Source organism: Talpa occidentalis, unplaced genomic scaffold (genome assembly GCF_014898055.3).
Source record: "Talpa occidentalis isolate TD23 unplaced genomic scaffold, MPIMG_talOcc4v2.1 talOcc4.6, whole genome shotgun sequence".
NCBI lineage: Eukaryota > Metazoa > Chordata > Mammalia > Eulipotyphla > Talpidae > Talpa > Talpa occidentalis.
In genome coordinates this window covers 118,534,482-118,562,036 of record NW_023604972.1, presented here as the reverse complement: position 1 = coordinate 118,562,036, position 27,555 = coordinate 118,534,482, and the positions used below count along the sequence as shown (strand labels likewise).

Below are 27,555 nucleotides of genomic sequence, written 5' to 3'. Positions count from 1 at the left end.
GACCAAGGGTGTATAATGACCATACATTGAGAGCCAAGGTGAAAATCTTCCATAATTCCACAGTATTAATTTCCACTTACCCAGAAATTATTTCCTCCTATTCCAGATGATTTTTTACCCCTTTGATATAAGAAGCATCACTGCTTTTGGCTTGTGTGGGGAAATATTCTTTACCTTTGTAGGATCTGTTTTACTCATGAACTCAGCCTGTTGAGAAACAAGCAGTTTTATCTGAGGTAGTGGAAGGGAGGGAAGGAAGGAAAAAGGAGTAGAGACTCTGCTTTTACCGTTTTTGAGAGAGAGAGAGAATGTGGCCACCTAGCTTGTCCACGGTGTCCTGCCCACAGTGACAGGGAGAGAAGGGAATCTACTCTTCATCACATGTGGCCCTAGCCAACCAATTTCTGATTACCCCGATTATAAATATTGTCCTTTTACTCTCAGACTTGTAGGAATAACTATGTTCAGTTTTATTAGTTTGGGATATTACTTTGAAAGAGTTATTGAGAATGAATTTTTGTTACTTTATCTATTTAGAGGGTGAAATAGTACCACCTGCTAGTGAAACACTACAAAGACTTACTTCAGCTACTTCCTCAAAGAATATGTATAAAGTGCTTAGCAGGACGACAGCTTTATTGTAGGCATTTGGCAAATGTTCTCTGAATAATTGCAAAAATGATTAATGAGGGCCTCCCCGGTGGCGCAGGGTTTGAGCGCTGGGTTGCGAAGCTGCCCGCAGCCTCTGCAGCGCCGGTTCGATCCCCGGCTGCTCCCCGGCCACCGGAGGAGGGTCCCACATGGCGCGCAGACCTCTCCTGCCGCCCGCTGCTCCCCTCAGCAGTGTACTTCGGTCCTTCTGCCTGCTCTGCTCCCTGCTCTGGCTCTGGGTGAATTCTTTCACCCTCCCGCACTTCTGACTGTACCCAGTGTTTGTATAAATAAATAAAAATAAATCTTTAAAAAAAATGATTAATGACTCTGATGAAGTTATAACAATGCCATGCTAAAGACAAATATATGATTACATGGAGTATTATTTGCAAATATATACTATTTCTTAAATACAGAAATCATTCCAGATTTAAGGACAGAAATCCTCTAGTGTCATGAACTTCCTAGTATGTATTAATAAGCAGATCCTTGCAGGATTTATGTCCAAGTTCAACCCCAAATATAAACTTGGGCCACATTTTTTTTCCATGAATTGTCTTTATAATACTATTACAATGCTGAAATGTAGTTTTAAGGCTGATTCAAATCCCAGCACATAAGGTTTAATGGTGAAATGCAAAGGCAGTTTCATTTCTAAAATTTTGTTTTATGCATATGATATAGTGGAGATTCAGTAAAAGTAGATTTCCTTCACCTTAAGCTTTTAACCTTGAGAAGGTGTTTATATAAATACAATATTGCTCTATTGATATTGGCCTTCTTTGTGGTGATAACAAATGCTAAGAGTATAAGACTTTGGAGAAAACTATGATGTAAGGGAAGCATTCATGCATCGCCTTATTTGGTGGAGAATATATTCTTTCACAGAGGATACCCTAACTCGATGATTCACATTTTTAAAAAAGAATTGTATTTTCTGATGTTCTGAGTCACGTCCTATTTAAGAACCCACTTTTGGTCTTATAATGAAGCTCTGATGAATTTGAAATTAAAAAATAATAAAGATAACTTGTACCAAGACTTTATTAGGCATTTCACTGAATACAAAGAAACTTTGTTACATTAAGAACACAATCTTATCAAAAAAATTCACATATACTAAACAGAACCATAGTCATATATTTTGTTTACATCACATTTATTAACATATCAATGACCAGATCCTAAAAAGAGAAGGCACAGATCTGTCTCCCTCTGGTGAATTTCTGGTGTTTAATGAAGGAAATGTCACCAGTTCTGCAAATTTTCATCTTTGGAAATGAAGCAAATCAACACAAATATGTGAATATGGGGCCACGAAATGAAAATGTTATATTAAGGGATTTGGATTTTCTTAACACAGGAATTTCAAGAGAAGATGTAGGTGCCAAAAATGTCCCCAAACTCCATCCACAGTCAGCCTGTGTCAAAGATTCACTGTTGGAGGTGACAGTATTTGAAGACTTTATTTTAGGCATTCCACCATAGCTCTGTCTTCTGCAAACTGTTCTAGAAACTGGCCTTACAGGAGCTCATTGTTCTTACTCTGGGTTGTCTTAGACTTTCAGTTTCTCCCAAAAAATGCTGGTTATAATAACTGGTTTTGGCAAGTCTGTCAGGTCCTTGCTTCATTGTCAGGGTCCACATTCTACCCCTGTCTCTCCCAGTCCCACTCATTCCCAGAGGAGACACACAGACCTGTGACTTAACAATGCTTTCTCCTTTTTCTGTCAAACAAGAGTGACTTTCTACGTCAGCTTTTCTGCAATTCCACAGATGACCAATGTAACCAAAAATAATTTGTGGTCAGCTGTGAATAAGGGGAATAGAATCTTATTTTGTTACTTCTCAAAGAGAAAAGAAATTGAATTTTCTTAGAAGGTGCTACCACTCTCCAGGGGCATTTTTAATGTATGAGCATATCTTGTTCCAATTAGTGGGAAATGTTACTCAAATGATTACTAGAGGTTACTCTGCACCTTGAATGTGAATTTAATTTACTTGTAGGCTAATGAAGTTCATAAATTGATTGGCATTGAAAACTTTTGAAAAGCATAGGATGCTCCACAAACTGGATTGCTCATGGAAACCCTGGGAAATTGTGAAGCACATTTTTTCTTCTAAGGGATTAGTGTGGGGGGCAGTATACTCTGGAACCTCACAACAGGCAGTGGAGAGAAATTTGAATGTGGTGGCATTAAGTTATTTCCTTGATTATTCCATCTATATTTGAATTGGTCCTTCATAAAGTACTTGTAGATTTGTCATGGACCAATATTTTACTCATGAAAGGAGGAAGGATCTCGCCCTTTGTTGGTAAGTCACCTAAACAAACGAGAGGCATGATATACAGGGGGAAAAAAAACACAATCAGTGAAATTTGAATTTCAGATAAACAATGAGAAATTTTTAGTATTACAGTGCCCTATGAAATATTTGGGAGATACACTAAAAATTTATTATTTATCTGAAATTCATATTTCACTGGATATCCTGTTTTATCTGGTAACCCTAAATTTGGAAAATAAATAATTAAAGATAGAGAGGTAATAAGATCAATTAAGATTTCATCCCCAGATCCCAAACCCTTATAAGATTAAAAAGTTTTTGCTTTGAGCATGTCAATCCTATGCAGATCCTTCATTTAGTCATGACTTTTCTATATTTGAATTGAATGTAGGCAAAGGGGTAAAAGAGTTTCTATAGGCTTGTTTTTTGAGATGAGTACCTTGTTGGAACCATCTAATGTTGATGGGGCTTTAGTGACTCTCCCAGCATTAGAGAAGTTCATTTTAACTGAGAAGATCCAACAAAATTTCATGGGAAACCTTTCCTTACAAGCAAGATGAGTTGCATGTTTGGAGGACAGCTTTAGTGGCACATCAACCATGTGGATGTTGGAAAGCAATGTGAATTTAGGAATTTTTTTTGGTATGAAAATGAAGTTCATTAATTCATTGGCATTGGAAACCTTTGAAAAGCACAGGATGCTCCACAAGCAGGACTCGTGCTAATGGTAATAGTTGTAAAGCACATTCCTCATCTGATTTTCAAAAGATCATGTTTAACAGAAACTTAATTTCTCTTGAAATTTGAATCTTAAGTTGCAACAACAAAAAAATGGCAATGTATTAAGACTGGTCATTATGTGCCCTTTTTTAGGATAAGTTTGATTTTCGTAAGATACAATATACTTACACACACACACACCACATAGGCACATACTTCTGACTCATAGAAATATACATTTAGAACAAATACCTACAAAATAGTATCACAAATGAAATCAAAGTTACACAATTTCAACAGACAGTCAACACATTTTTACAAATTCTACAGAACATTTTATCATTGTCATTAGGAAAATGAACAACTAAGAGCATTATTTAAATGACTATGTAACACAGGGGCCACCAATAAGTTATGGCAAATACAGCATTTACACCATTGTGTCACTGAAATCTAGTTGAAAAGACTAAAGTGCTATAAAATAAAATACTTTTAAAAACCTTGTTTAGCATATCCTGAGGGACACTGCATGATTTTCTATTAACAATTCAAAATGCGAGCACTCTACCTGTGGGGCTCTCATTTCAATGAGCGACCAAAGGTTAGAAGATTTTGTGTCATTGGATCGCTAAAGCAGTAGCACTGAAAAATTCACGAAAACATGCATTTCCTGAGACTTCCAATTTTCCAGACTGGAATCCTAACAGGGGAGAACCTGAACAGGTAACCTTGGCTAAAAGATATCAGAACCTCAAATAACTTAAAGCAACTTTAAATGAAGATGCGTATTTGCTTGTAATTTTTCTTCAAGCCCAATTTTGCTTCTCCAGTTTGAAGTGTCATCGACAATGTGGTTGGACTCTTACTGTTAGGCATTTCTTATTTATAAGGATCTCATTTTTCATTGGGTTTCCAGTGATTTTTTTCTCTTAAATATTTAATTATTTGAATTATGCTTATGCCTACTAGTGCTGGAGATACTGTTTATGAGTTAAATAAGATCAGATTGATAATTAGAGTGCAGTTAGCATGTGAACAATGTATGTGTGAGAGATGTGCATGCCAAGTGTGTGTGTGTGTGTGTGTGTTTGCAAGTGTGTTCATACACAGGCATGAAATGCCAAACACTTCATGCTCTAATACATTCACTGTTAGGTGGCACTCCATGAAAAGTGAATTTTCCCAATATGGCTAAAAGTGAAGATTGAGGTCATCATATAAAATATCCTAAGGCTTTGAAAAGATGCTTCCTCATTCTGTGCGTTCACATGACTGTATAGTGATCAGGTAGACAGAAATAATAATGGCAGGAGGATTCATCACTGTGGTTCTTCAGAACGACAAACAAGAGAGCAAGCCAAAAAATGGTACTCTGGGCATAATTTCCTCATCTCACCTACTCTTCAGATTTCCTGCTGTAGATTGGGTGAAAACTGGATCTTATCTCTGTTTGTTTGTTTGCCTGGCAGGACTTGTGACATCGAGTTGGAAAGAACAAGAAAGAAAAATGTGTTCCAAGATGTAACTCCTACTATCTTGGGACTTATATGTAGCCCTTGTGCTGTGAGCTATCTGGAAAGACAATGCTCAGCTGAGATGGAGGGTAAATTCTGACTGCCTATCACTCATCCTCACCCCCACCTCTTTATTTAAGCCCCAGCCTGCTCCCTGAGGGTGCTCCAGTGCAGGGCCAATGGACAGAAGTCAACCAAAGGCACCTTCTCCCCATTGCCCTTTTGAAAGAATCATTCCTTGTGAGCTCTTCTTTTAGCTGGAGGGGCATGGCTCACTCTACTTGTTTGCTCTTTAGAAATTAAGGCAAGTCCATTTACCCTCAGAGTCTGCTACATAGGCATCATATGTATACAGGGAACCATATCATTGACTTGAAATACCTTTTGTCAAACAACTTTTCTGTGTGCGTAATATTAATAATAATTAAAGCTCTCTCTGGTAAGAATCTGCATGATTAGGCTAATGCTTCAGTGTTTGTTTTTTCCAGCACCCAAATGACAAAGCTAATCTAAGCAAACATTACAAGAAAGCATCTAAGTTAAAAAAAATACAACATAGTTACCATTGTATCTTATTCATTCTTCATCAACATGTTGAAAGATCTGTTTTCTGCTATATTTATAAGTTAAATCTTTGCATCATGGCAAGTGTGCTTGGCTAAACATGCTCCTGAGGCATGAACAATGAATAGTCAGAGAGAAAATCTGCCCCAAAAGCAAGTTTACAGGACATGAATGTCGATACTACAGTCTTTTAAAAATGATTCATATTCAATTGCAGGTGAAAGAGAAAAACAATAAAACTGCCAGGGAAGGGAAAGTGGAACAAAAACTATATATATGTAAATAATTAAGTCCCAAGCTAGACTATTTTTACAAAAATATTTGCATATGATCAGATACTCTACTTTCAGAGGTCTTATCACTCATTTTATGCAGTTTTAAGAGTTAGTCTGAAGATTAAATTATTTAATATTATCATTGTTTTCTTGCAAAAAGAAGAGTTGTGATTTTGTCCATGTCTGTATTTTTGTTATGTGTATTTGTCTGCCTGCACAGAAGTGGGTATATATTGCGTTAGGCAAGACATAGACACACAACTGGAAAGAACATATCTTCCATGTGTAAAATGCATGCTACTTGTTGTTCTACACACACACCAACACACTTCTCATAAACATTCTCTTCAGTATAAACAATTTCTATTCCCTTGTGCAGTTGTTAATAAATACTATTTTCTGATAATGAGTATTTATAATCTTTTAATCAACTCTTTATTATCTACAGCCTTCACCTACATATTCTTGAAATCAACTCCCCCTTTTCTAGGTCTAAGAGATTAAACCAAATATCCTACATTTAAAGGAATTAAAAGCAGAGGGCATGCTTCTGTTTCGCTGTGGCCCCACTTTGTATGGACCATATTTTCCCAGGAAACTACTGAGACATGATTATCTCTAAACATGAAGACGAATAATTCATGATTGTAATAATTTCAGCATATTTGTGAAATGCCTCACAATGGCTATGAGAAACACAGGTAAAGGTTATTGTGCTCTTCCAAGATTATTTTAGAGTTGTCACATTTCACAAAGATGCCAAGAAGGAAGCAATGCTCAAAGCTGCATTATCATTTTTCTTCCCCATAGAATTGGACTATCAAATGTTGGCCTGCAGACACTCTCTGTGATACGTTTGCAGCTGTCTCATTCTGGACCCTGGGGAGAAGGGAGCTCTAAAGTGGTGAGGCAGTGTCGATTTTCATAAGTCTGCGCAGGTCATAGCTATTTAGCAATCTCCTAGAGACAGTTTGTGGATCTTTGAGATTTCATGGGCACAGTTTCAAAAACATTGCTGTAATGCTTTCTACCACCCTTCTTCAACTTCACATAGAAAACTCAAATCAAAGTTTCTTGAAATATCTTCCTCAAATTCTTGGACCTAAGATGGCATATTTGGATTCCGATTGGTTAGAAAAACATATACACTAATTCATTTCTTTTTTTTCTTCTTAAAAAAAAAAAAGCAAATCAAGAAAATCATTCAGAGAGAATTGAATTGTAAAAGTTCTTTTCAGAGTTTTCTGATTTTAACACACTTGTCACAACTGTTATTTATTGGACATTTGCAGGGCAATTCTATTTAAGTTATCCCTTAATTAAAATGGCATTCATGTCCCCTCCCCCTATTTTTCACTATGGAGTTGGCACAAATAGTTTTTCCAAAATTTTTTTAACTCTATACATATAGCTGCCTGAAATAGAAATACTGTGAAACACTATTATTTCACACACAAAAAATCACTGATTATGGTCTCCAATATTACTGATGCAGGGAAACTGATTGGATGCATATTTTCCATGATCAAAAGTTAGTGATGATTGTCCAATTGCAGATGACTACAGAATATTTACCAAGTCCCACAAAACAAATTCAGTACAACAATGTAATACATGTTATGTTGGGCATTCAATTGCTTGGAGTCTCACACAGCAGCTGACTAAAAAGAGTGCACTAGAGGGAGCAGAAAGATTCAGCGAGAGAATACAGACAGTGTAGGTGCCTTAGGCTGAAACCAGAAACGCAATCAAGTAAACACTCATAAGTATTACGATACAAAGACTAATTTTGAAAAGCAAAATTCACTGGTCTTTTTATCCCTAACACTAAATTTTGCTCATCAAATGAGAAATGAAATATTTATAGTAATGCAGAATATGATTATAATCACTGAAGAAATGGCTTCCCCCTTTTCCCACCCACTACCAGCCCTAATCCCTTCAGAAACTCAGTGGAATAGGAAGATCAGAGTGGTTATAGATAAAATGCCTAACACGATGAGTCTTCTCTGTCTTATGCGTGGACACTCCAAATGGCACTATCAAGTGTTGGCTTCTCCTTCATCAAAGACATAGTTGAGCTTTATGACAGTGCTGATGAAATCACCAAGTTCTACAAAATCAGCAGTGACAATATTGATGCCGCTCTCTCCTGGTTTCTGCGTGCGGACCCACTGCATCATGGCTGGCAGCGCTCTGAGAAAAAAAGAAATAGAGATGTCACAGAAGGCTAGACGTTATTTTTCAAGCTTACAGTTCCCAGCTTCTCTTTAGTTTTCTTACTTAATAAATAAATGCCCCAATTATAGGCCCAAAATGGAGAAAAAAAATGTCAAATGGACAATGCTAACTTCTTAACCTTTGAAGAGATTCTGCAGGAAAATGTTCACTATATTGGTCTACACTAGACTCTATCTTTGAAAAATCTCAGTGCTGTGAGAGTTTATAGCGAAGTTTGTCTACTAAGAAGACCCATATTCTGATTTGGTATGGTGTGGCTATGGAGAGGTAAGGTCAGAGATAAATACATGCACCTAGCAAACACTTACTATCAACCCACTACCTTCTAGACATTTTTCAATAGCGCCAGATACTGTAAATAGACATAACAGCCAAATGCTTTGCATTCAGAGTTTGTGATCTGGTGGTGGGCAGGTGCACAAGGAAGAAAAGTTTATGATCAGGGCTCATTCCTTTAGAAATATTTACCAAAAGTCTATTATGTTGCAGTTACCAATGTTGGAACAAACCAGATCAAAACATCTACCTGTATGAGGCTTACATTCTTATAAGCAGAGATAGATGATAAATTATCACCATAAGTGAACTGTGTCATTTAGTAGTAGGGAATGCAAGCTATAAAAATGAAGCAAATAAGGTGACTAGGGGAAAGTGAAAAAAAAAAATAGGATCAGCAGCATTTTAGAGATGGGTTGAGAAGTTGATTCAGTAAAATGTAAAGAAAAGTATCATGTAAGTAGAGAAAAGCACATAGTGCCATGAAAATCAAGGCAACAAAGAAGCCATGCTCCTTTCAGTTCATGCATTAAAGCATAGAAGATAATACATGTGCATGTTTCAAGATCTCAGAAAATATAGCTTATCTAAACAAACTCAACCCACCCAGATAAAATAAGGTTAGCTACCTTGGACTATGTTAGTCCTGTGGGCAATATCTTAAAAATTCCAATTCAGAATTTTTAACATATACCTTTTTTTAAAAGGTATGTCTTTTTTAAAAAGGTTTGTCTTCTTAAAGAGCATAATATGAATCAATAAAGTTCGAATGCCTGTAAAAAGTAGACTTGCAGGTGGAGAAATTTGGTCCTTGCAGAAGAAAATTCTAACTTAAAATAAAAAAAAAAATCTGGATCACTGGAACAAGACACCAGTGTATTCAAGTTCATTAGAAAGGCAGATGCTGGGGAAATATGTGTGTGCAGCCACTCATGTTTAAATTGCATTACTTCTGGACTTAACAGAACAGATGATATATCTCTGCTGTGAATGTAGCATGAGCTTGATATTTTAGAAAAGGTAGATACTCTGGAAACCGTATCAGAACCAGTACATTTCCTGCAAAGAATGGCTGTTAGGCAGAGATGATCACCTTTAAATTAGGTAAGAGGTATAGTGGATAAGAGTGATGGAGTCAGTGCCAATTTTGTGTTAGCCTGAGTTACTGGCTCATCAACCCCCTGGAGTAGTAAGTCATGGGAGGTGCCTGAACAACCAATTTCTCATCTTAGAACCACGATCATCACAGAAATAGCTCCTCAGATGCCATCTAGTACACTAAGATTAAAATTCCTGGGCCAGAACTTAAAACAACTAATTGTTATCCCCATGGAGAGATGTTCAAAGAACATAAGCGCTCTACTCTGTTTCTCTACAAAAGACATTGCTTTGAGGATTGATGAAACATCCTTTTGGAACAGCTTGTAGTCCACAGTTGAAATATGAAATTTATATTTAAAATACCATTTCTGAGTCATGGAAATATTTCTATTTTCTGTTCAGATATTCTTTCCTAAAGTCAATATGATACCAAAGATAAAACCAGAATTAATGCCAAGCTGAATTTCAAACAGCCAGTCTTAAGTAGAGTTGTGTTAAATAAAAAGGCTCAACAGAGTGCATTAAAATAGCAGAAGCAACTGAAGTTACAACAATAATTTAAAGTAGTATTTCTTAACTTTTTTTCATTAGTTTCTCCCTACGGAGCCTTTTAAAATATTTTTTTCCTGTTCATCCTCCATCTCCATGAAATTTTAATACCACTGATAGACTGAATATCTGTTTATATAATCTTTATCTATTTGTGCTTGATAAGTATATACATATATGTATATACACACACATACATATATATGAGAAGAGTAAATTTTTATTTGCAGCCTCACCTTAACAGCCAACTTTTGTTCCCTGAGGGCAATATTGACATTTTGAATACATGATTTATAGTTAATTGGCAAGTTCCAATTACACTTAAGTGTTAGACTGAAAATTAGAGTGCAATGAAAAACAGTCTTCTCTCATCTACACAGTCTACCAAGCTCTTACCAGTATGTCTGAGTTCCTCCATATCCCTCTCATATCACTTACCACACGCATCCCTCCTCACTTTTACTTGCTATTCTACTCCTAATTTGTTCTCCAGTAATGCTGAAATAATTGTATTTCTACCTTAACACACCTGTGGTTTCACCTTTGCTTAGAACTTTGCTTCATATGTCATACCATCCCCTTTCCATAGCTTTCTTGGTCTGACTAGTTTCTGCTAACCCTTTATGATTTTCTCCATGCATTATCTTAATCACTCCCATCTAAATCTGGATTAAAGAATCCCTTTTTATGCTTTATAATCCTTTAACATAGTTCTGTGATTGTACATTGTATACAGGATTGAGATTATTCATTTCCATCACACTTTTCAAAAAACAAAATCATATAAGCATCATCAATATGTTCCTTCCATCTACTAAAGTCCTTGGAACCCAAAGGGAAAGCAACACATTGTTAAACTCAAATGTTGAGCTAGAAATCTTGGTTGCAGAAGCCTCAAAACCTAACTAGCAAAATGGAAATGAACCAGTCTACCTAATTCAATACTGTACAAACGAGTGGGCATAGGATACTATGGAGGTATAGTAGATGAAACAATTTATTTCACTTGGGAGGAATTAGGGAGGAACATATCACAAAACAGGTGATATTTGAGCTTGGTCATGACTAGATGTTCTTTAGATAAGAAGAAGAAAGGAATTTCAAGAAAAGGGAGCAGAATATACAAAAGCATGTGGGCTCTAGAGGAAAGCTCCAGAACTTTTTTATCTTGTATAACTGAAACTTTGTACACTTTAACCACCACCTCCCATTTCTTCCTCTTCTTTTTGGACCCTGGCAATCACCATTATTCACTCTACTATTATGAGTTTGACTGTTTTCAATTTCACATAAAAGTAAGATCACACAATATTTATCTTCCTGTTTCTGATTTATTTTACTTAGCATAATGGCTCCCTAACAATACTATAATTCTAGACTAGAATTTAAGTGGGTAGATCCCATGTTAACTATTCTTGACACTTACAATGATGACAATAATGATAACAACAACACTAATAATAATAATGAAGGGGGTGGGAGAAAACTTTGGGAAGTGATGAATAATGTGTATAATCTTGATGGTGCTGATAATTCCATGGGTATATACTTATCACCCAACTCATCAGGTGTATATGTTGAATACATAGAGCTTTTCATATGTCAACCATAACTCATTAAGGTGGCTTAATAAAAAAGCATATGGGGCATAAAAGGTATTATGTAATTAGGAAGGAGAGGTGACCAGAGAGTAGAGGTCATGGAAGCATAGGGACAATTGGGTGAGTGACAGGAGTAGGGGAGGAACAAGAGGTGTTAGCCAGATTGTTGAGGGTCTTCTTTGAGAGTCTGTAAACAGACCGTGGACTGAGTTTCATTCCATAAATATATTTAAAGATTTGTCATTGATTTTATTCAATTAAAGAAGAGTTCTTTGATTGTCCGATGTAAAGATGAATCTAATATTAATCCTATACAAAGTTTACCATGTAATGACACTGAAACTTGTATTCTTTTCACATATAAATAAAGATCTCAATGTCTTCTTTGAAATTCTGAGAAGAAAAGGAACTCTTCACACTGTAGTTAGGTACATAGGCTGTCTAGCCAGCCCCTATGGGAAATAGTAGGGAGACTTACAGATATTAAAAAGAGCTAACATATGATTAAGCAATTCTACTCCTATGCATCTACACAAAGAATGAAAAAAAAACCCCACTAATTTGAAAGAACATAGGCACTCTTTATAGACAACACTATTTACTATAGCCAAGTTATGTAAACAACCTAAGTGCCCAAAGACAAATGAGTGCATTCAGATGTAGTATATAAATGGAATACTACTTAGCTATAAAAATGGATGCTATCTTACCAACTGCAACAACACGGATGGAACTGCAGGGCATTCATTGTGCTAAGTGAAATAAATCAGAAAGAAAAAGACATATACTGGATGGTGTCACTTACATATGAAATATAGAAAAACTAAACAAAAAGTCAAATAGCCAAATCAATAATCAACCCTACAAATCTGACTATAGAATTAATGCTACCCAAGGGGGAATGAGAGGAAGGAAAACAAAGTGAGGAGGGAACCCAATGGACTATGGTAGAGGGTTATATTATGGGTGCACTGGTAGTAGATATTTGTGGTAACATAGATCTGAGGGGGTATGACCCCATACCTCTAATTATATTCAGTGTTGTAAATGAGCATTACCTCAATAAAAATAGTAATACAATTTTTAAAAGTTCTTGGATTGCTGTGAGATCCTAAAAAACTTTCTTTCATCTATGTTAGTTCCACATTTGTAGCAAAAAAATTGCTAGTGTATTTTGAGTAGCATTCACTAATATTATGAAGAAAATTATTTCTAGGCAAAGGCATGCAATCCAAAGAGATTACTAAATTCCCTTTGAATTTATGTATTAATATTTTAGTATCTATTAGGTAATGGTCTCCTTTGGTAAGGAAAGATAAGATTATACAAATACTACAATGTTGTATTATAAATATACCCCTGCTTTCTTAACCTCTCTTTTTCATTAGTGCTAAAGTTATGATGTGGATTTAGACTATTTATTTGCAAGACCTCACTGTCTACAAAAATCGTTTCAAGATAAATAAAAAGTAAAGTCATAGTACTGGTGTTGAATCTGATTTCAGACTGTTTCTACTCAAGTCTCAGCACCAGTAATTATTATAAGCAAGTTATTGATTGTTATTTCTAAGCCTTAGATTTACCATCTATAAAATGGGTGTAATACGAGATCATGTTAGTACATGTAATGTGTTTACATAAGTGCCTGGCTCTCTGTCAATGGCATTTGATTGAATATCCACTGAGTGATGGGCTATAGGATTCCCTGCTCTGGATGTTGTGGAGCCTCAATGAAAGAAGACAGCAAGGAATTCTGATAGCAATACCAGCTGTGATGCCATTGTCATATAATAAGGACCTGTGGAATTTCTTTCCAACTTCCGCAATTCCAATAAAAGAGAGAAGGGAGGTGAAGATGTTCTCGTGCTCTCAAGGCAAGAAAGGTGAAGATATGGGGAAACAATCCATGGAGGGACATTGTTTCCTGGGCACTCAGCTGTGGCAAACATCCAGTATGCCTTTTCCATCATAGAGTCTAAGTTGTTGGTAAAAGGGCAAGTCCAAAATCTGAACTTGGAAAGTGAAGCCTCAAAGTCCTTCTCTGGCATAAGGGGCTCTCCTGAGAAAAGGCCTCTTTAGATGGATCACAGGTTTCTTAGAATAAAACAGGCAGGTCTGCAGGAATTGGAAAATCTCTCTCCTCCAAAAAAGCAAGCAGAGGGCAGAGATGTTGAATCTTCTGATGTGCTGGCTTTGAGAACTGGTTTTGAAACCTTTAAAGGAAAAGATTCAAGATCCAGAAGTGCTGAGTTCAGTAGCCCTCAGTGTGCTGACCTTGACTTGGTAATTCCTGTCCATCTCTTACTCAGAATGCTTCAATCATCTCCCAGTGCTTGCAGGATAAAGATAAAAATCCTTAAATGGCCTATAGGGCTCTGAGCAAAGGCTACTAGTGCTTTTCCTGTTTCATCTCCAGTCACCACCCACCTCTGAATGGTAGCCTCATTCACAGTCTTGCTCATCTTGACCAGCTTGATTCTGTCAGGGAAATTTGTCAACGCTGTTTTGTTGTTGTTGCTTTTTTTAATTTGTTTTCACAAAGAATGCCTTGTCTTCCCTGCCCCTTCACTTGGTCAACTCATTCATCTTTCAGATGATAGTTTAAATGTTACTTCTTCAAAAATACTAGTTAAAATTACAATTATTTTTATACATCTGTACAAATATTTTTATACATTTTAAAATTACAATTATTTTTATACATAATTATTTTTATACAGTTTTATACAAGAATCGTCCATTCTCTCACTGTTGCATTCCCAGTGCTAGCCATGACCCCTACCACTTTCCTGAATAAGAGATCCTAAGTCTTCCAATACCCAACACTAGATATACTAGAACTAAGTTACTGCAACTATTGAAGGGTAAAAGAGAAAATAATTAAATATGACCAAACATAGAGCTGATCTGTAGTTCTCCATCTGGTTAAATCAAGCTCAAACTCCATTGATAACGATTTCTGTTCAAAAAATATTTACAAAGCACCTCTTATGTGCTAAATATTTTTCTGTATGCTGATAAAATTTGACACAACTCTTGCTCTCCTGATCAATACAGTATAGTAGAAGAGAGAGAATTATTAAAATACAAAGCACAAACAAGCAAAAACACTATCATATGAGCTGGATTTGAGTTAGATAAATTTCAGTCCAGATCCTCAACTGCAATAATGTTTTATTTATAATCTCACATACATTATGCAAACCCTCTGAGTCCAAATTTTCTCCAGTTGTAAAATTAGAAATAATACAACACTTGAAGGCAGACACGCTCACACACACATTGATGCTCTCTGTGAGGGGACTATTCATGTGTAAGGATCATAATGCTCCTAACTACTCAGTCCCAGCTGCAAGGGCAGACATTTTCTTGGAGTCCTTGGATAAGAACACAAGGCAACACAGGGACTGACCAACCCTTGTCCTCATCCTCATATCCTAGCTACAATAACTTTTCAAAGAAAGGGACAAATTCCAAGCTCTCTCACCTCCTTCCTATGCTGGGAAGGTTGTGAGTTTAGTTGATCTTCCTGTTTGTTTAACAAAATATAATGCAGTCAAATCAAAGTGAAACATGTCATCTGTTTCTTTTGATGATGGCAACATTAGTCCTTATTGTGGCATGGTAGAAAACCATTAAAAATCCATTTCCAATTGAAGTAAGATGATGCAAACCACAAGAAGAAATGGCTTTTAGAGTTCATAAAATGTACCATGTCCTCAGGCTCATCATATTCGCTCCTAGCCAATGTTCCAGAATAAGCCATAAATGCTGTCAGGAAATAGAATGTGAATGCGGTCAGCCTTCCAAAGGGGACCTCCTGCTGTGCAAGGGCTGATCTCCTGTCTACTAATTTTCTAAGGAAACCAAGGAAGAAAAGAATCTTTGCAAATTCTAAACAAAGAGACCCTTCAGTATATTAATAAAATTCAGATTGCCAAGAGGTAGACAATGGATTTTCTTTCAAGGGTGGACTCTCCATATAATGAGCACTTCTATGTGCAATCAAGTGTTCTCACCTCACAGCCTCTTCCCTGGTACCAAATAGCCCATTACTCAGCACAAATGTTCAGGGAATTTGGGCACTCAAAGCTCAGAAGCAATTTACTTTATTCAAAGCATACAGTTTCTATCTGCTAGCATCTGCCCTTCTTTTCTCCTCTCTAGAAAGATTTCGATTTTCAGAGAAAGCTGCTTCTGAACTTGTGCTGAAAGAAGTTTTTACATTAGTTTTTGTTGGGAACAAACATCTCAAGGACTACCTAGGTTTATCCCTTGGCTCTCACTGGCTCCCAATTTGGGGGTCCTGGACATTGGAATATCAGAGGTAGTAATGTTGAAAGCCATGACAGAAGTCAGTCACACGAGTTAACTGAAATAACACTTGACTGTTGATAGGGTGATTGTATTGATTCAGTTTCAGTATTGACCACTTTTTGTTTATTGGAAGTTCTAGTGGATTTCTGTATGTGTTTAATTCTAACAATGGGGAAATAAGCTGTGATTTATCAAATATACATTTATTGAGAGAAGTCAGGCTCTTTGAGGGAATATCATGTAAGAGATTCTTGGTGGTGAAGTCCTGGAAACTGCTGGCCTCCATCACAGTGAGTAATTTCCTCACATTCTCAACAAATGTTTATGGGGCACCTATCATGTGGTAGTTGTTGGGGAGGATTCAGGGATGAATCAGACATGGTCCTTGCCTTCATTACAGGACTAATTCTAGAATTACATGAACTTCTATAAATGGAAAATGATTAATTACTCTGAATAGCTTTGTATGGAGACACTGGAAAATGGAGATGTCCATGAAGCCTCTCTTGGCATCACGAACTAGTTGATTGGCACACACTCCAATTCTAGTGGAAATATTCCATGGACAAATTCATGAGGCTAAATAAAAACTATTCTCCAAGAACTCATAAGCCAAGTGAGTATTTATTGAGTTTTAATGGACTGTCTAAAATCGATAGAGGAGCAGTAGAAAGAGCAAGAACTTTACAATGAGACAGAGCAAGCCCTGTTTGAGTTATTAATAAATGTGTGACCTTGGGAAGGTCACATAATCTCCCTATACTCATTTTCTTCATTGTAAAATGGGGATAATTGTCCATACTTCATGGTGTTTTGGGAAGATGAAAAAGCAATACAATAACCATAGGTGGTATAACACAGAGGTTAGTAGTGAGGACTTTGGAGCAGAATGTGTGAATTCAAATCCTGGCAGTCTTGTTTATACTTGTGTAACTTTAAGCAAGTCACTTAAATATTCTAGCTTCCATTTCCTCACTCATGAAAGAGAATAAAGAGTGAGTGCATGTGAACATTTAGTGGAATAACATAAAAATTTAACACAGTGCCTGTGAGAAACAATTCAATAAGTGTTAGCTGCTACTCCATTTTTAGTGCTAGTAAGTAGAGTGTCTAGAACATAGTAAACAGTAAATAAATGTTAGTTCCCTCCATATTTTCCAAGTTTTAGGTTACTTTAAGACAAGTAACTCTGTATAGATGTACTGACTGCTGTGCTGGGCCACTCAGACCCGGCTTACAGACAGAGGTTACTCATCCTCTGAGTGCTGCTGACTGTTAGCTCTCAGCTGGGGTACTCTCCAGGAATTGCTCTCAGTCAAAGGGAGCCATTTCACTCAAGGTCATACATTCTCTCTGGGCACAACCTGCATTTAATGACTAATCTTTGAGGAGAAGTGTATAAAGTTATTTGCCTTTAGGTGGGACAATTCTAAAAGTACATCTCAGCTCCAGAACTTTCTGTAGACTTGGCTGAGGGTTTTGTTATAGCTGCATCACAGCCCAACTTCTCCCTGTACCCAATCCTGATTTCTTCATTCCCCACAGATGTTGATCCCAAGGAAACTCTGGAATAAAATGTCTGTACACAAATCTCAGCATCTCAGAGTCTGCTTCTCAGGAAACACAACCTTCAAGTCTCTGATGTAGATGGCAGGAAATTCTGCAATTAGTAGATCTTGTCTTCACTCTCAGTAGGAATAAAAAGTGGCCTTTGGCAAGCTTAATGAGATAGAGAAATTGAAGCCATATTTCCAGTCTCAAAAAGCAAACAAAATAGGTTTTATGCTGGTTTGAGGATGGTTGGGATGCAGGAAGGCATCATCTGAGAAAAACTCCATTTATGCTTATGCCATGTGCTGTGCACACTCATGCAGGTACTTCTATTTTCCCCTGAGAAAGCAAAAAGGCCACCGAAGCTAGATCACATAGAAACTGTGATGTCAGTCTTGCCTCTGTCATCTGTTAGGACTTGCTCCAGAAATCACTAGGCTCTGTTTAACATTTCAGAGACTCAGAACATCTAAACCTGCATCTGAAGAAAGGATTGGTCATTATTATTCTTATGGGAAACTTTTCCAGTCCAAATTGTCCAGCAGGCTCAACCGAGCAAGTTTATGCCTCTTCAACCTGATATTCCTTGGAATTATTTGAAAGTATTTGGAACTCTCCTACCCCATCAGCCATGCCTACCTTTCTCCATTTTAAATAGACTATGACTGAGTTTAGAATCTCATTACTGCTCTTGTCATTCTCCACTTTGCCTATACTTCCTTCAAAATAGGTACCTCTGGAAAATAAAGCAATTTTCTAATCTGGGTATAGGGTGTAACAGAATATCTCTACAGTCATTCTGGTTACTATTATGTTCTTATTTGGCCAAATATTATTTTGACTATTTCTCTACAAATGTTTCCCAGTCATTCCATCATCATCTTCTCCTAAAATTCTTTGATAGCTTCTTATGAAGGAAACAGGAGGTATTAGGCAGTGTGAGTGGAAGGGAAGCAGTTCTTCTTCTAGAAGAATTAACACTACCTAGCCACCATATATATATTTCTCCCTTTTAACTTCAGGGTATCTCTTCTCTACTTCCAAAGAAGATACAAAGCCTGCAGGAGCTGATATCACACCAGAACTACCAGGAAGTCAGGTGTGATCTGATACTGGAGAGTGGCTGGAGACAAAGGACTGAAGGTAGATGAGAAATATGGACCTTTTGGTGCTGAAGGAGGGAGCTCCTACTGGCAGTAATAGTGGTATTGCCTGGGATGTTGGCCATGCAGGTAAGTCTCCTCTGAGTTCCTTTAGAGTTAAGACACAGAGAAATCTGCAAGTAAATAAATTTTTTTCAAAAACTGGGATCATATATTCATGTGACTAGTTAGCCATGAAAATTATCCACCTGCCTGAGTTTGCAGTTAAGCAAGAACACAAGCAGGGTCTGGCAAGGTGACATAATGACAATAATGCTGTCCTTCCTCAGGACTTATGCTCACTTTAGTTTTAATTAAGTCATTAATTAACTAGATATTGATTCTAAAAGTCATTGAACATAGAATGGGCCATTTGAAAGAAGAGCGTTATTAGCAACTGTATCTGGTTGTATTTTAGGGAAGCATATGCAAATGTGATCCTAACACCTTTTTTCTTAATTAAACCCTCCCTTCCCATTACCAATAATGCTATAAAAATGCTCCATAAGAAAAGTGAAATAAATTGTTTCATCATGACAGATAGTCAGTCCTGGGTTATTTCAGGGGGGATTTGAGGGAGAAGTCTTTAAAAAGTCCTTATGAGATTATTTCAGACTAAACTAGAAGGAAAGACAGTGGCCATATAAAGGGCCAGAGGAGTACTGGAGGGCACATGGAGAGCTGCTGAAAGTTCAAGGAAGAGGCTCCAGGGTGCATGTGCAAGTGTGTGCGTGTGTTTCTGGGAATCACAATTAAATTCTAAATTTCTCTAGAGCCACAACTTTAATTGCATTTTCTGTACATTTTTGTATAGATGCTACTCTCCTAAGTCCTTGGCAGTACCTCTGTAAGAGAAGCAGTTTCATTTGGGGAAGAGGGAGAGGCAGGGACCATGTACCATAACCAGCCTCATATCACCTCATTTGCCTACAGTTGAATTTTGAACTTGATTTAATACTATGAAACAATCTAATTAAGTAACTAAAAAATGGAAATATCAAAATTACCCTAGAGGCAACTATACATATAAATATAATATATTAAATATGTATTTAATGATGTATGTGACATATATAACATATAATTACAATTACATATATGTCAGTTACTAATATATTAATATCAAATAACTGTAATTGACAATATCTCAATTAACTGAAAGTTGTAAAATAACTCGAATATCAGGTGTACTCAGTTCCTCTGCTCTAGGTTACAAGAACAATGATAAAAGTCCAGTGTATTCTTTACCACTGGAGTCTGGAACTTTTTCTTTCAAGTAATCTCAGTTTAAATTTGAAAAGGAACTCAGATTGATGAATCTTCTCCCAAGGTGTTCAAGTCTTTCCAACAGGGAACTTTTCTGAGGGACAGTGCTATTTTCAAGTGAAAGAATAAATGAATGCTTTTCAACCAAAACTTGAAACCAGCAGGAAAGAACCTAAAAAATGTTGCTGTTAATTTTATTGGGAACTCATGTCCCACTGGATGTCTTTAAGTAGAAATCATTTGAAAATATCTTCAAATGTGTGGCTTTCATAGCTATTAACAATAGAATGCATTTTGTAGTAGTCCTAACCCTAGTATTCAGTCCCTGTTAGGGGACAAAAAGGATCTGATATACAAAACAAAAACAAAAACAAAAACAGAAACTTATGTTAATAGCCTAACAAAGTAAGGTATTTTGAATAAATGTAAAGGATGTTGCTAAAACACCATTTTGAATGCTGCTTATTACTATTTCTTTTTTTTTAAGATTTATTTATTTATGTATACAAGAATTGAGGTATAAGCTAGAAGTGCAGGAGGTGAGAGGATTCACCAGAGAGAGCGAGGAGCAGAACAGGCAGATGTACTGAAATACACTGCTCAGGGGAGCAGCGGGAGAGACAGAGAGGTCTGCAGCACCATGTGGGTTGCTCCCTGGCCAGCTGGGGATCTAACTCATGCTGCAGTGGCTGGCGAGAGCTTGGTAGCACTGTCTTTAACCCCTGTGCCACCAGGGAGGCACCATTACTATTTCTGATGAAAAATAAACACAGATCCATAATGATGAGTTAGTTTTCACATTATACTATTATATACAGTAGAATATGTGGGGGGAAAATCAATGAAATTCACTATGGGGATTGTGAATCCTTGATTCTGATCCTTCCACTAACAGACTATTCACAAAGACACCACTTAAACATCACATCACCACACTCCACCCTCATTCATGTCCAGAACAGACAGCTTCCTTCCTGACTATACAAAAGTCATTCTTGAAACCAAGAATATGAACCCACATGCACCATACTGCGAGAACCTATCCATCTCTTTGCAATGTGTGACATGGAAACACAGCACTTCTCTTGAGGGGTCTTGGGAAGCTTCGATATGTCACTACTTTTGAAGACTACAAAATGCCCTTCAAATTAAAGTTCTTCCAATTAAATGTGTAATTTGGAACTATGTAGACTGGAAATCCTCTTGGCCCTCAGGTGAATTTTGCACTAACAGGTTGCAAGTAAATTGTATTACTGCTAGGTTTTCAATGTTTGTTTGCTAACTCAGCTGTGCATCATACCTCTTACATTATTATATAAAGGATGGTGAGGAAACAGTGAAGGTCATGGTAGAAAAAAGCTATCATGCTTTCTTTTTACATGTCCTGGAATCTCTCCCATATATTGCTAATCTCAAATAACTTGAGTCTAAAATGAAGTTGGTGACATCTAGACACTGTGTACCTTTAAGTTGTAAGTTGAGATTCCAGCATGCTGCTTTAGCACCAAACAACTCGAATGCATTGCAAAGCTGCCCTTCTTTAGTCATGCTTTCTTCAAGACATGAACCCATAGCTCTCTCTGTCCCCTGGAGTTTTCACCACCCATAAGAATACTTTGTTCCAACAGTCATAATAAATGAAACTTGATTATGGGACAGAGATCTTGCCTTCTCACCTATCTATTCAAGAATAAATCTGGGTAATCAAGAAGAGATATGTCCCTTTTGTAAATTAGCATAGCAGCCTGCAGATGTGATTTTGGGAGCATGGTTCCCCATTACCTATACGATTTATATTTTAATTTTTCAAGTCATGGTATCCTCAGCTCAAGAAGAATATTTCAGTCCGGGGTCCTTCTAGTTAGTGATACCATAGTTTCCATTCAATGCTGTTAAACAACTGGCCACTGGATGAGAGAAGTCATGGTAGGCAGTGCAGGTACTGTTCTGGGTGGTGAGAGTGAGCTCAGAAGAATATATGAAATGGAGACCTTACGGTTTCTAGTTCAAACCTGAAAACCTAAACTTGTACTCAGAAAATGGGCCCCATTTCACCACCTGTGCAATAGTTAAGTGTTACTGACTTTGTCAACCAAAGTCTTTAATGATTATACAGAAAATCCGTGCCTCAAAAATCATGAACAAGTAAGCAGTTTGATTATTAAGATGAAGCTACACAACTATACATACAAAATAAGATGTTCAGAATGTTTTGTAAGTTTAATTGGATATTCTATTATCAGCTTCGACATCTCATTCTCTGTTTAAATATATCAATAGTCAACAGCAATGATGTAGAAAAATTTTCAAAACAGTAGCAAACCCCTAGTACAAATCAATTGTAAATCAATTGAAAATAGGAACTGATTTATTCCAAAATTCAAATAAATAATGATTTTGAAGCACATTTAATTATTTCAATAAGTTGAAATCTTTTTTTTTTTCATTTTGCCTAAGATAATTATCTATGATAATTTGTGGACAAATATGAAAATAAAGGTGGGTGGCTGGATGGGTCCTTTAAGTCTGCATGTTCTCAAACAGAAAAATCAGCAGTTTCAAAAATCTATAGTTATTTGAATGTGATTAGAAAGCAAGTATAGATTTTCCTTTCAGAAACATGTAAAAGTTTAATGACAATTATGAACTCATTTCATCAATACACCTATGCTGTCAAAACACTCCAATTTCATACAAGCTGTAGGGACCTCGATGCTGAGTCCAGAAATCTCCACCCTTCCTAACCTGGGAACTGACCCACTTGTTTGACTTCTAAGGGCATGGGCACATGAAGACCACTTTATACCCTACAAATGATAAAGAGAAGTTGGACTAAAGATATTAAAGGTATGGCTTTTTTCCCTTCAAATGGAGGGACTATCCTTTATTACACAATCTGATTTTTTTTTGTTTACTTGAAATCCAGCTGTTTTATTTAAAAAATCTCTTGTGTTAATAGGAAAAAACCCCACAATTCAAACATCTCCCAAGTATCCAATGGATATTTTGAAAATGAATTACTCTTAGGAAAAAGAAAAATTAAGTTGTTTATATGCAAAGTAAGTACCATCTTGTTGGCTAAAATAAATGGTCAATTCAATACTAGGGTCAAAAATTCTAACCCAGGAGATGGTTCCTCATTGTACAACCACAAAAATCAGTAAACTCTATTTATATTCACATCCTGGACATTGGATTGAAGTCATTTAAGCCATCACTCATGTCTAGACTAAGAATAGTTTTACTCACAATGACCATCCAATATCCTTAAACGTGGAAAAAATAAAGAATGACATAAGCTAATAGTGAATTCTGGCATTTTTCTGATCTTAATGAAAATGTTTTTCAATGTCAAGTTGCAGTTTTATTAAAACATTTCCCCTTAAAGTCCAAGTATATATTTGTTGTACACAAAGCAAACATTTCCATGAATTGTGTTATTTACTTGTTTGAACTGAATTGAATGATCCATTTGTTTGGAAAGAAAAAAATTTTCTTTATACCTCGGGCATCTATTTCAATTTCATACAAATAAAATATCATATTGTTTTGTTCTCATATTGTGTTTGCACTAAGTTTTAAATAGCAGCTATAATTCTCCATTGGTTATAAAACATTATCTTGGACTGAAAAAAATAGTATTTCTAAATTGATGCTGTGAATTAATGGGCATGTATAAAAGGGATTATTTCAGATGGACTTCTAAAACATGAATAATAAATTGGTCATAAAAGGCAAGCAGAAAGCCAGCATTTAGAATCACCTCCACAAACACAAGACAGAAGAAGGAAATGGTAGTCTGTCCAATATTTCATTGACATATTGGACCAAAAGCATAAGCACCAAGTCAACCATCCAGAAATACAACTTATTTTTAGAAAGTGTAGACTCAATAATTACAATAATTAGTTTTCTTCAGCTCTTATTAAAATAAAAGGTAGGACATTTCACATTTTCCAGATTCTTTTCCCATAGCAAAATGAAAATATGAAATCCAACTGGTCAAAGTATAAGTTAAAGAAATATTTGCTCTAAAATGAAAAAAATATTTCTACTTTGTCACATAAGGAAATAGTTTACTCATAGATTTTATATTTAGCAGTCCTCACTAATTTGGTCTTCTAAATTTTTAATTCCTTAGTTTGCCTATAAATTGTTTTAGATAGTAAATATATAAATGCAACTGATGCATGTGACTCACATCAATTAATAGAAGGTAATGCATTACCACTAATTGTTAAATATTAAAATTCCTAGATTCCTTTTGGAAAATTTTCAACTCAAACATGCAAACTTTGTTGGATATCATTTAAGAAAAGCCTCCTAATTCATGCTGAGTAAGACACGTTTTAAAAATTCCAATCATTAATACAGGATTATTTCATTCATATGTGGAATAGAGAGGAACAAAACAAAGGAACAGACAAAACCAAACCAAAACAAACCCTAAAAATCTGACTGTAGAATTGAGGCTACCAGAATGGGAGAGGTAGGGGAGTAAAGTAGACGAGAGAGGGCCCAATACACTCTGTTGTGGAGGCTCATTGGTGCCTTGGTGGTGAGTGTGATGTGGTAACATACATCTGAAGTGGTATGAACATATACCCCTAAACCTTATACAGTGTTGTAAACAAATGTTTCTTAAAAAAAATACAAATTGAAATTCTCTTTGACTTCATATAATTAAAAACTACATGTACATTAAACTAATATATTGAACCATTTGTTTATTCATTCATTTAATACATATGTATGGTCCACATAATGTTCTGATATAGATTATAACTTAGTAGTGTGAGTGTGTGTGTGTACATACATGAGTGTTTGTACGTGGTGCTTATCAGTCTAGAATTATTTCTGATCTTGATAGATCTTAGCAGAGGATATGTGAGACCAACTCAAATTCATCCTGGCCTTCAGCTTCACTTTCTTCTCTCTCATTTTTGACCCAAATGGCAGCTGTCTCAAGCTTTCTTTATTCTAACATTGACCAAGTGGAGACAAGATTATTCAAAGAATCACCAAGCAGGAGCAAGATGAAAAGACAGAGAAAAGTAAAAATTGTCCCCAGAGGGGTAACTTTTCCATCAAGAAAAAGAAACTAGGGTTTCCCTGGTGGTGCAAGGGGTTAAGACGCAACCTATGAAGCTATCCGCAGCCACTGCAGCATGAGTTCGAGCCCTGACCAGGGAGCTACCCACATGGTGCAGCACACCTCTACTGACTCACCCTCAGCAGTGTATTTCGGACAGTCTGCCTGTTCTGTTTCCCACTCTGTCTCTGGAATCCTCTCACCCCCACACCTCTGCCTGTAGTCCAGTTCTTGTATGCACAAATAAATAAATCTTTAAAAAAAAGAAAGAAAAAGAAAATAGCTGGTTTTGCCACTCTTACCTTTGCTTCCCCACATGCCACCCCTTCCAGTAGTGATGACATCAGCATGTGCAGTTTGGCCATCACTGTCCAGGGAAGACAGACAATCCTGCCAAGGCTATTCAGTGCCACTCCAAAGCACTAAGCAAAAGCGGTTCAGGAGAGATATTGTAGAGATGTTTTCTATAGCTCTAGCATGTATTTGGAGAACAAATACTTTTTTACAAATGATTACTTAACGCTTCATGGGCTCTCCATTGTAAAGTGTTTTTCACTTTGTGAGGTAAGTTGATAGTATTAGTCTCATTCCCTCAATGAATTTGGAGAGCAGCTATTTCAAAACAAAAACATGTCTACTTGTGTGATAGTATGGTCTAAGAGAGGTCTCAAATGGACCTCACTGTACCATCCTCTTAAAATACAGGAAGAAAGATGTAATAGTGATATAGTTAGGAATCCCGTCAGGGACTCATTTTGTGTCTTTTTATCTGATGTCACCTCAATGAGAATAGGGTTTTTGAGCTGGTGTAGGAAACAGGAAAATACCCAGTTTTTTTCTGGTAGCTTTTTGCAATTTTGAAACTTTACCCTAGTTTTACTTGTGGTTACTAGTTTCACTAGTTAAGTAACAAAACAGTGTGTTTTGCCAATGTAAGAACAAAAGTTCTTCCAACTCTGCAATATTTTTTCCAGAAATGCCATAACCATCATATAAAATGATGACTTACAAACAGAACTAATTACTTGGAGTATTGGGTTTGACTTGTTTTGTTTAATTTTAGAGCACATTATGAAAATATATTTTTTTAACTGTTGTTTTGGTATTGGGTTCAAATGTGATGTTAAATACATTAACTACTTGGGAGTCTCTAAAATGCAGTTTCACTAAGTAAAAAGGCAAGGGGAGCATCAAAATATGTCAGTTGCTCCAGGAGTGGCTGGCAAAGAGAAGAGTTTTAAACTGTGTAGGGGTGGGAATAAGTCACCACTTTTAGGGAAAGTATGCAAATCCTGAGCACTGGAAATTCAGCCAGGGGTAGTAAAAAGTGGCAGAAACTAACAAGGTCAAATCACATATCTAAGTACTTGCTCCAATGATCTAATTACTGGACCTAAAACATAATTCAAAATCCCTAAATGATTGCATGTAACAGCTAATCTTTCCTGTATTACTGACAACATCCATCAACAGACAATTACATTCACTTTAGTGGAAAGCATAAGAAAGATTCTAAATACCTGTAGATTACCAGTTCTGCATATGTGCATACAAGATGATGACCCTTAATTCCATCCAGAATTTAAGTGGTCAGAAAATTGTTCTCGTGGTTGTTCAGCTCTGTGCTCTCATAAGAGGCGGGAAAGGCTCAGGGTTTGAAACTTGGGGTAGACCAGCAATAAACTATGAACACTGTAGAAGAACCCCTGGATCTCATTAGGCTCAGCATGGATGAACGAATTTATGTGAAAATGAGAAATGACAGAGAGCTTCGAGACAGATTACATGCTTATGATCAACATTTAAATATGATATTGGGAGATGTGGAAGAAACTATAACTATTATAGAAATTGATGAGGAAACCTATGAAGAAATCTATAAATCAACAAAATGAAATATCCTGATGCTCTTTGTCCAGGGAGATGGTATTTTTCTAGTTGCCCCTCCACTGAGAGTTGGCTGAAACAAAGAATTTATCCCATATGAAAAATAGGAGACTTTGTGTGATTGCTCTTTAAAAGTAGAAGATATTCAAAAGAGACACCTGCGTAAATTTTGATATTAAGAAATGATCAAGGATTTTTCCACTCCTGAAATGTGTTGATTGGCAGATAACTCACAAAGTCTTAAGTTAAATGGCATTTTTATTTTTCTCCAATTCTTCCAATAAATGGGGTCAACAAGACAGAAAGTCTTTTCAGGAGTTAATTTGCTCCAGCTGTTTTTTTCAAACACTTTTTTTTCCTTTAAATTAAATTTGTTCCCTTTTTTATTTAAAAAAAAATAAAATTATGGTTGTGGGTCTCCCTGGTACAGGGTTAGAGTCTCGCATCATCAAGCTATCACTAGCCATGGCATCATGAGCTCAATCCCTGGCCAGGGAGCTAACTCACATGGTGCAG

At 36.4% G+C, this 27,555-nt stretch overlaps 1 protein-coding gene and 1 pseudogene across 1 annotated transcript in view; one reads left to right on the top strand and one right to left on the bottom strand.

Annotated features, from left to right (window-relative positions):
* Window positions 1–1,689: 1,689 nt before the first annotated feature.
* PLCXD3 (phosphatidylinositol specific phospholipase C X domain containing 3) overlaps window positions 1,690–27,555 on the bottom strand; it is a 136,524-nt gene continuing 110,658 nt past the window's right edge. The window contains exon 3 of the mRNA XM_037529503.2: window positions 1,690–8,212. Coding sequence (XP_037385400.1) covers window positions 8,059–8,212 — 154 coding nt within the window. The 3' untranslated portion in view covers window positions 1,690–8,058. The remainder of the gene's footprint in view (window positions 8,213–27,555) is intronic.
* Window positions 18,809–27,116, top strand: LOC119261267 (U6 snRNA-associated Sm-like protein LSm3; annotated as a pseudogene).